The following is a 9,436-nucleotide window of genomic DNA, read 5'->3' on the forward strand; positions in this document are numbered from 1 at the left end:
CCTCCGGGTGTCCCTCCCAGTCACGTACCTCTGCTCGGACACCTCCGGGACAGCAAGGCGCGCGGCGCGGCGCTCGCAACACGTACTACAGTTCGGCCGGTAATTCACTTAAAATCGCATCACAACATCGTAAACCCCACTCCGCCAAGTCCGTCTGCCCGCCTCTCCTGTCTGTTCTGACCTTCTGCCGGTACACTGGTACACACACAAAAACTGAGTTCTTGGACGAAGTACATTGTACTTGATCCCTTGATTATTTAGGAACCTATCATTTGAATCAAAGACATATACCGGGTGATTCAGAGCACGCGCCGCCGTGTTGCGGGTTTGCCTATCCACGACTCGGCGGGCGCACGGGTGAGAGGTAAGGAGGGGACCCCTTCCCTCCTCACCTCTCACCCGTGCGCCCACCGAGTCGAGGATAGGCCAACCCGCAACACGGCGGCGTGTTCTCTGAATCACCCGGTACACTCAAAAATCAAGGACCAAGGATCAGTACATGGTCAAAGAACTCACAAGGAGACTTAGGTAAGTGTAAATTCCCGATTCGGTTCAAACTCGGTATATTTGCTTCTTGGCTATGTAGATGACGAACGCCGGTCGAATTTTGTGCTGAAGTTCACATCCCGGGGTACTTTATAGGAGCGTTTTATGGAAAAAGTTTAGAAATTCGACATAAACTCATGGAAGGCGTTCTCAAATCGAAAAATGTAAGAAGAACTACCCCCCCAAAACCGCACATTCTGAGTCGTGATATCACTTAATTTTGTTTTTTACATGACATTTTTATTTTTGGGGAACTATAGGCCCCTATAGGGAGTTTTGACATATGAACTTCAGCACAAATTTTGACGCGCAGTAGTCATGTATAGAGATAAGAAGCAAATATACCGAGTTTGAACCGAATCGGGAATTTACACTTACTTAAGTCTCCTTGTCAGTTTTTGGGGTGTAGAACAAAAAGGTACGTTAAGGTCGATGCGCAGCACCTTTCAGGGTGTTAAGTAAAATCGGACCAATCCTTTGTACAGGCTCATAAATAGTTTCAATTTGCTCGAAATGTTTGTGCCTTTGCGAGGATATATTGTGCTTGCAGGGGTTAGAGGTGCGATGTTCGACCTTTGTTTTACGAGTGTGCCCGAGCTGGTCGCGCCCGCGGTCCGACTACTTTACTTACCGCGAGCCGTAGCTCACGATCCGCCGGCCCCTGCCATGCTATGGCCTGCTCCCCGGGCCGCGCCCCTCTGCCCCGCTCCCGTGATTCTAAGTATCTCACTGCGCGCCGCCCAACTACTGCGAACGAGTAATGATAATAATGATTCAATGCAAAGCGCTGCCGGGCGGGGCGCCGGGTCGGCGCCGGTCGTTGGAAATCGCCCGGCTGGAATGAGCTGCTCAACTTGAGCTCCCTCAGACGGCATTGGCGCACCCTGGAACCCTGCAATCCTGCAATCTCTGTGGCTTTGGCCGGCATCGATGTCTTTTCGACACCAGTCTGGGCAGATGTTTTGTTCAGACGCGCGCCAACGATCACAGACAGGTTCTCGTTAGAATACTGCAGTACATGTACATGTACATGTACATGTACTTGTGCACCGTGAAAAGCCTATTCTTGTCACAAGAAAATGTACTTGATTCAAGTAAATGTACTTGCTGTGAGCATATACATTATCTTGAGGCGAGTAAATTCGCATCACGACAAACGCAGCATTCTTGTAACAAGAATGGGCTTTTGGGAGTGTGCGTTATTAAGGGGACACTATGGTGAAATTTGGAAGTCTGGGAGCCTATGTTTCCGAACACTTTCCTTTTTAATTTCTTAAAGCATTCACAAAATAGGCCCTTCTCAAGCTTTCCCAGAATTTTAGGAGCCACCCAAAGTTTTGAAAATCTTTAAGCATGTTAAAAAAGGCCTATCTTTGAAAAGTTCCATGCGCAAACTGGTTTGAGTTATATTGCCAAATCTTGTGTTAAAATGTTCCAGTATACACTGATATTAAAACCCGGCATGGATATCAAAACCAAACAACAAGTGTGTCCTCAGTACATTTTCCAATAGGAAGCTCATGAAAACTCTTCAGGAGTTAGAACCTTTGGCGTGTATGGGTGGCTTAGACATCTTCGTTGTTGTTGACAATGCCGGCAAATTAAGTTGAATACCTAACCATTAAATGCATATGAGCCCCAAAGTTCCATCTCTAATAGCTTTGCGCAGGGAAGCTTTCAAAAACTGCGATTTTTAGACCAAAAATGTCCTCATTTTTTTCCCCATAGTGTCCCCTTAAATACTTTTTATCTGGCGCTTTTCCTTGATTGGACACCCCCCACTACTGGCCAGGTCTGGTGCTGGACTCGACGTGACGCGCCTCTTTGAGAGGGACGCTGTGCGTGGCAGACACGCCCCAGCGTCGCCGACTGCTTGAGAGAGAACCCTCGGCCATGTCCATAGTCAGTGTCGTTGTCTCATTTTACTGCGGTGTTGTTGGACGGATGAAATGGCGCGGTAATCGTGTGATTCGGCTTAGCCACTGTCCATGCGAAAGACGAACGCGGCAAAAGAGGCGGTCGTGGGAGATCAGTGGAAAAGAGGGGGGGGGGGGGGCACGTCCTCCTGCAGTTACGTCAACGACGGCCTGCGTTCTGCGTTCGAAGTCGCTTGGCTGGCGTCGAGGCTGGAGGAAGAGGTAAGGCTGCCAATGGTGCTGCTCGGTGGTGCCAAACACCTGACCGGACCAGCCGCACTTTGCCGCATGGCGCTGCATGGTGTGCGACGCACAACCAACGCAACGCGCAACGCACGCGGCCAGCGGCCTCATGGGGTTAAAGTACCGGGTACCCTCGTTCGTGCCCCAGATTGCCGTGTGACAAGTGAAGTCAGACGTTCCAGGACCGGTCTGGCATCTCCTCCGTGGCGCAAATGGTGAAGTGCTCGCCTCTGGAGAAGTGTTTGTGGTTCTGATGATGGTGTTCAAAAATAGAGACGCCGCGCCGGGTGGCGCCTCTCTCACCAGGCCACGGAACAAAATTACAACCGGCTAGGATGTGCACGAAAACGTTTACATTTTAGGAACAAAAAGACCCCTTCACATTGAAAGTGCAGTTAATTATGAACTTTCCCTACTTTTCCACCTTTTACCAGAAAGGTGTCGACTTTTCCAGGAACGATTTTACTTTCCCGAGAAGTTTAAAACCTATCACCAGGGCACAGATAGATATTTTGCATCTCTAGGCGACCAGTAAAAGGTTGACCTTCAAAATGGGTTGTCGTGCAAGGAAAAGTCCCCACGAAGGCTGCTAACCTATTTCTTTTTGGTGCCTTTATAAAGGGACACTCGTTGCATGTCTTAGGTCGTGGTTTGGGTTCCCCGGGTGGCCGCGGAAGGGAAGGCGCAGCTGCCGAGTAAAGCATTTTGTAAGAAAAGGGCGCGGTCGCGGCCTTGAGGAGCACGCTGCGGAGTTCAGCAGCGGCCCGCCCCGGACTGCGCTGCTAAAACAAACTAACAGCGCACCCTAGGAGGCACTCCCGGCCCGCCCGGTGCGCCTCGCGGGGGCCATTCTACTGCGCGGGCCGCGGGGCTGGCCGCGGGGCTGGCCGCGGGGCGGGCGGCGGGCCCCTCGGGGACCTGCTCTGCTCCCCGCCCGCCGGCGCGCTAGCTGCGCTAGCTTCAATAACCAGATGAGCCGACCCCGCTCCGCTCGTTGCACGTTCGCCAACAACGCCCCCTTTGTTCGAACCCCCGCCGAGGCCGTCCGCCAGAGCGGCGCAGGCAGTCGACGACGGTCCATGTTTCAGCACTGCTTTGCGTGTTGCAGGATGCCGCCGCCGGGCGTTGCGCCGACCTACTCGGGCCGCCCACACCCACCCACCTGCTGCTGCGATTAGGGCGGCCAGGATGCCGCCGGCCGCGCTGCTGCTGGCGCTGGCGGCGCTCGCCGTCGCGGTGGTGTCCGCTGCTGGCGCCCCGGGGCCGAGCGGCACGTTCAGAAAGTGCTGCCCCGCCGGCCAGCAGCTGTCCCTTGACCTGCGCACCTGCACGCCGCTGCGGACGCGCGCGCGCCCCGCCGACACCGTCTACTCCACCGACGTCCAGGACGAGGCCCGGGACGGGGCCCGGGACGGCAGGGTGCGGCGCGGTGTCGAGGACTGGGGCTGGCTGCCGGAGGACACCGTCATCATGGACTCGACCAGCATGGAGGTGGTGACGCTGGACGACCTGCGTCGGGCGGTGAGTCGACTCGAGTCCCACCGGGATCAGGGAGCGAGGTGACCGAGGGGGAAACGACTAAGGTAATCCGGCTGACAGCCGCTAGGTAATCCGGCAGGGGTAATCCGAGGAAATTCTACAAAATCCGGGGTAATCCGGGGAAATTTTGGGGTAATCCGGGGAAATTTTAGGGTAATCCGGGGCAATCCTAGAGAAAAAGCAACGTAATCCGGAGGACACACCGGAGGTAATCCGGGTAATCCGTAATCCGGCTGACACAAAGTTTAACAGTTGTTTCCCCCTCGGAGGTTACGCTATTTTGGAATGCATGAAATTAAAACGGTGGAGCGTGAGCCGCAGCGCGCTTGAGCGCCGCCTGGGAGGTGTCCGGCCGTGTCCGGCGCGAGCCGCAGAGCCACAGGTGTCCACTATTAATTAACCGCAGCGTTTTGCATGGGCCGCGGTGCTCAGCGCGCTCAGCGTCAGGGTCGCAGGTCGAAACATCCAAGTGCTCCCGTCACGTCTCCCTGCCGGCCGGCCGGCCTACTCGCGACTTCGCTGTATCCTGTTTTTTTCCCCGATAGTTAAAAAAAACCTGCCTCCCTGGTTATTATAGCGATCGTCAAATACAAACAAATCAAGAGGAGGTGTGTTGTTTTGATTTGCCTTTTTTTAATTAAACGGTGTTGTTTAAACCACTGGCCCGATGTGTCCGCAGGCACGGGACGCGGGCCGGCCGCCGTCCAGACAGGTGGCCGTGCCCCGCGTGGAGCTGGCCGCGCCGCCGCCGTGCCCGCCGCACGACACCGAGCTCCTCTTCTGGGACGACGACGTGCAGCTCTACTCCAACGGCTCGCTGCTCGTCAACCAGTTCCGGCCGGACCTCTTCCGAGCGCCGCACCTGGGAGTGGATGTGACTGGGGACGAGGGCGAGCGCACCTTCCTCTTCCCGGCGGGCACCTTCTGCATGGACCGGCTCACCACCATCCCCATCGTGGCCCTGGAGGAGGACGAGGACGTGGAGGCGGGCGTGGAGGACGCCGTCGAGGACGAGAGGGCGGGGCGGAGCGCGATGGCCAACTCCACGGAGACGAACACCCAGGCCCCGGAGAGTGCGGATGACGAGGACGACAGCACCTACTTCGTGATCCTGCTGTGCCCGTGCGCCGCCCAGGGTGCGTCCTGCGTACGCAAGTGCTGCCACCCGCGGTCCGTCCTCGTGGTGGACGCCCAGGGCGACACAGGCTGCAGCACTGACCCACTGGCCGTCAGCTTCCTCGAGCAGCACAAGGCGCTCTTCGAGGTCGACAAGCAGTGAGTGTTCCTCGCTGGTCCCCTGTGCCCCCGGCGCGGTGGTAGGCTCGGTGCCTAACTAACTCACCCTTTCAGGAGGCTGCGGCTGCGGCAGCAGGACCACGGCGACGTGGCCTCGGCGGCGCTGTACAACATGGGGCGCGCGCAGGAGGCGCGGCGGGAGTGGGGGCCCAGCAAGCACCGGCCCTCGGGGCAGGCCGAGGGTGAGCAAGTCGTCGCACTGCTATACAGGGTGGCCGCTTTGCCCCGTAGTTTTGAAAAGGTAGACTAGGTAGACGGAGCGGGGAAGGGGGGAGGTGGGAGGGGACTGGAGAGGTAGCTGCGGGCGGGCTAGTCTACCTTTTAAAAAAAAAATACGGGGTAGAGCGGTGACCCTGTAAGGTCTACAGACAGCGCACCGGAGCGACAGGACAGGGTTTAAGACAGTCTTTCTGCCCGCAGAAAACGACGTGTTCCTGCTGCACGGCCTGCCGCACTGCTCCAACCCGCTGAACCGCCGCTTCCTGCTCAACTCCAAGGCGCTCTTCAACTCGTCGGAGGCGGCCCAGTTCTGGATCCTGGCCGACGGCTCCGCCGTGGTGGACGGCTTCGGCGCGGACAACACGCTCCCGGCGGGCTCCTTCTGCGGTGAGGTGGCCCTGGACAACGAGACGGGCCTGCGCGCCGCCAACCTGCTCGTGTGCGCGGACCCGGACGTCCTGTCCACACCCTTCTGGCAGCGCACGCTGTACGGCGTGCTCGCCGCCACCGGCGCCGTGTTCCTGGCCGCCACCCTGCTGGTGCACGCGTGCCTGCCCGAGCTGCGCCGCAGCCTGCACTCGAGCAACCTCATGGCCCACACCGGGTCGCTGCTCCTCGCCTACCTCGCCCTGAGCGTGAACGCGCTCTCCAGCCCGGCGCCGTCGCAGGTCTCCTGCCTCGTCCTCGGTGAGTGCTATCGTGGCCGCTGAGAGATGTTGTCTGCTCCAACGCATCGCACCAACCCTCGCTTCTGTATCCACAGCGTTCGTCCTACAGTTCTCGTTCCTGGCGGCCTTCTTCTGGCTCAACGTCATGTGCATCGACATCTCCTGGGCGTTTAGGTAAACAGCACCACGGACTTTAGTGGCGTTACTTGCGCCTCTCTTAAAACTCTTTGAGGTCCAGCCAAAAAACTTGCACCGATCGTTAATCTCCTCTCTCTGCGTACAGCGGTCTGCGCCTCCCCCAGGGCAGCGCGGCCGAACGCGACCGGAAGAAGTTCTTCTGGTACTCGCTGTACGCGTGGGGCAGCACGGCGGCCATCACCCTCACCACCGTGGCGCTCAACTTCCTCCCCGCCTCGCACGCTCTGCACCCGCAGATAGGCGTCGTCAACTGCTGGTTTAAAGGTGAGCCACATGCCTATGCCTGTTCTTGATCTCCGCGCTCATTCTTTCGATGACATTAGGCCATTGATTAACTTGTCGAATGCACACCAGAGACGACCGCCGTGCTGCTGTACTTCTACGGGCCGATGGCGTTCCTGCTGCTGGCCAACCTCGTGCTGTTCGTGTACACTGCGGCGCGCATCCTGGCCGTGCGCAAGGACACCGCCATCCTGCACAAGTCGGACCACTCGCAGCGGCACACCGGCGCCGAAACACAGAGGTAGAGTTTCACGCGGAGACATGAAGCCGATACTGAGTGAGGAGTGTACTGAACAAACTCCAGTGAGAAAGAGGGCACAGGGACGGTATTGGACGCACGTCTGAAGAGCAAAAATTACTCGAAGGCGGTACCGTTCTACCTTCGTCCCAACGTTCATTTCTCACTGGGCCTCTGGCGTAGCGAGTTGAACCCGAGCTACCGTCGTGCGCTCGCCGCTGTCCACAGCCTCACCGACCCAGTTTCCTCCAGTTTTCACTCGTTCTCTCGGCCCTCCTGCAGGCTGGTGCTCTACGTCAAGCTCTTCTGCCTCATGGGCCTCACGTGGGTCACGGAGATCATCAGCTGGGCGGCGGGCGGCCGCGACTACTACTGGTACGCCACGGACGTCATCAACCTCCTCCGGGCCGTCTTCATCTTCATCATCTTCTGCTGCAAGAGAAAGGTGAGTCTGCCCGCGCGCGCGCGCGCGCGCGCGTGTGTGTGTGTGTTCGTGTTTCGTGTCTGTCTATCTGTGTGTCTGTGTGGCGATGCTTCTGCGGCTGACACCCCGTCCCCTCGCCCACCCCCAGGTACTGCATCTGATCAGGGATCGCCTCGCCGGTGACGCTAGTGACCCCGGCGGCAGCAGGGGCGGGCGCAGCGGTGCGGGCCCCCGGGGCCGCGGCCGGGGCGCTGGCACCATCACCAGCTCCCTCACGCTGCACCAGGACGCGCGCAGGTAACTGGCTAGGGGACTGCAGGCTTTGCTGTTCTGTTATTTTTTTTTCGTTTTACCCGTTTTTTCTCTTTGTTAAAATTATTTTCTTACTGAACTAACTAGTTTTCTAACTAATGTATCTCTTGAGCAGACTGCAACACACGTCGTCCCAAGACAGCAACATGACCACGCTTACGTCCCCGTCCGCCACGCCTGAAGCCATCGTTCTCAATATGCGCGTCTCGCCCATCACCGGACACGCTCTGTCCTGAACTTAGCGTCGCCGTCCTCGCTCACTGGAGGAAACTTCACCACCTCCGCAGTTTTGTTTACTTGGTGTTGTTTGATCTCGCTATCGCCATTTTGTTTATTATTTTTGACGGAAGTTGTTCGCGGTGCGCGCTCAGTAGGATAGGCAGCATCGCCGCACACAAGTGCGGCATGTTGCCTACCCCGGGTGCTGCAGGTGCTCGCAGCCTGTTCGTTCCCACCACTCTTCTGGCGTTTACCTGAACGCTTTTCGAAATACTGCTGTCAACACTCTGTGTCATCCTTATTCTAGTCCATTTTTTTGTACACAACCTTTGTAGATTTTGTGCTAGTTAGGTAAGCTCTAGAAATAGATTTATTTGAAATACATGTGATATACTGACAGCTGTCCCTTTCTTGGCATACCAATCCCCGCACGATAGAGAATCCCACATTCCCACTGCGACTCCGCAAAAATTAAGAAGAACGGAAATCAAGCTGCATGAGATTTTTCTTCCGGAACAGATAAACCAGTCACTACTCCGCCACTGAGGTCCAACTGCAGAGAGTATCGGAAGGCGGCGATACCCCAGGCTGCGTCACTGGCCTGGATTGGCCCAGAAAAACCTCGTGTTGGTTCAAGAGGAATTTACTTAAGAAAGGTTTTTCCTGGGTGATGTCATGGAAATGACTACTAGCAGGTAGTGTTTGAATAGGATTTAATCGTACTTATAGACGGAGGCAACAATCACAATACTGTAACGACAACAACATGGTAGATATGGTGCTCGTGGCTTGTAGCGCGCACGGGCGTGAACTTGGCCAAGTGACTTGGGCCAAGGAAAAAAAGAATGAAGGTGGGCTTCCAATCAAAACTGGAACCCATCACCCATCACCCATATTTCAGATTTTGCTGTTGGCCGCTGTTATTGACAGTCGTGAATGCATGCAGCGACTGTCAAACTGTTCGCAGTCATAGCTGTGAATAAGACTAGTTCAGTTACTCACAGTCAAAACTGCGAATACAGTCGAGAAGACTATTCGCAGACTCAACTGCGATTAAGCACAAAAAATATTATACACAGTCATGACTGTCGATTGTGAATTAAATTTTATTCGCAGTCAAAAACTTGGAACTTGAGTTTTAGTTGGTCCATTATTTTTACCCATTAGTACCCAACTGGCTCAACGACAGCTTAGGCTTTCCGGATGGCCACATTCAACGATAAACTTATATTTGCGGGGGGGGGGGGGCAAATTGCGGCAGATGCGGGTTGGAGTCCACTCACTGTTAAAAGCCTGCGAAGTATTTTGCTCCTTTGTAACTACGAAGCATTTACTT

At 56.0% G+C, this 9,436-nt stretch overlaps 1 protein-coding gene across 3 annotated transcripts; it reads left to right on the forward strand.

The window, feature by feature from the left end:
• Nucleotides 1–2,665: 2,665 nt before the first annotated feature.
• Nucleotides 2,666–8,497, forward strand: LOC113213844 (uncharacterized). Of its 3 annotated transcripts, XM_052271889.1 has the most exons (11): nucleotides 2,666–2,684; nucleotides 3,814–4,226; nucleotides 4,924–5,519; nucleotides 5,595–5,722; nucleotides 5,961–6,446; nucleotides 6,523–6,601; nucleotides 6,711–6,889; nucleotides 6,980–7,148; nucleotides 7,428–7,590; nucleotides 7,718–7,866; nucleotides 7,997–8,497. In XM_052271889.1, exons 2-11 carry the CDS (start codon nucleotides 3,894–3,896, stop codon nucleotides 8,115–8,117), a joined length of 2,403 nt encoding a protein of 800 aa, XP_052127849.1. In that variant the 5' UTR covers nucleotides 2,666–2,684; nucleotides 3,814–3,893; the 3' UTR covers nucleotides 8,118–8,497. The 3 variants fall into 3 exon arrangements, with proteins under 3 accessions (XP_052127849.1, XP_052127850.1, XP_026288835.2); XM_026433050.2 differs by lacking the exon at nucleotides 2,666–2,684 and having other exon boundaries at nucleotides 3,707–4,226; XM_052271890.1 differs by lacking the exons at nucleotides 2,666–2,684; nucleotides 7,718–7,866 and having other exon boundaries at nucleotides 3,705–4,226.
• Nucleotides 8,498–9,436: the final 939 nt, after the last annotated feature.

Source organism: Frankliniella occidentalis, unplaced genomic scaffold (genome assembly GCF_000697945.3).
Source record: "Frankliniella occidentalis isolate FOCC.00 unplaced genomic scaffold, Focc_3.1 Scaffold178, whole genome shotgun sequence".
NCBI classification, from domain to species: domain Eukaryota; kingdom Metazoa; phylum Arthropoda; class Insecta; order Thysanoptera; family Thripidae; genus Frankliniella; species Frankliniella occidentalis.

Excerpts from the sequence above, each read along its gene's own strand:
- LOC113213844 (XM_052271889.1), top strand. The coding sequence starts at position 3,894 with ATGCCGCCGGCCGCGCTGCTGCTGGCGCTGGCGGCGCTCGCCGTCGCG. Across the intron at positions 6,890-6,979 it reads CGTCAACTGCTGGTTTAAAG|AGACGACCGCCGTGCTGCTG; the intron begins GTGAGCCACATG and ends AATGCACACCAG. Across the intron at positions 7,149-7,427 it reads ACCGGCGCCGAAACACAGAG|GCTGGTGCTCTACGTCAAGC; the intron begins GTAGAGTTTCAC and ends GCCCTCCTGCAG.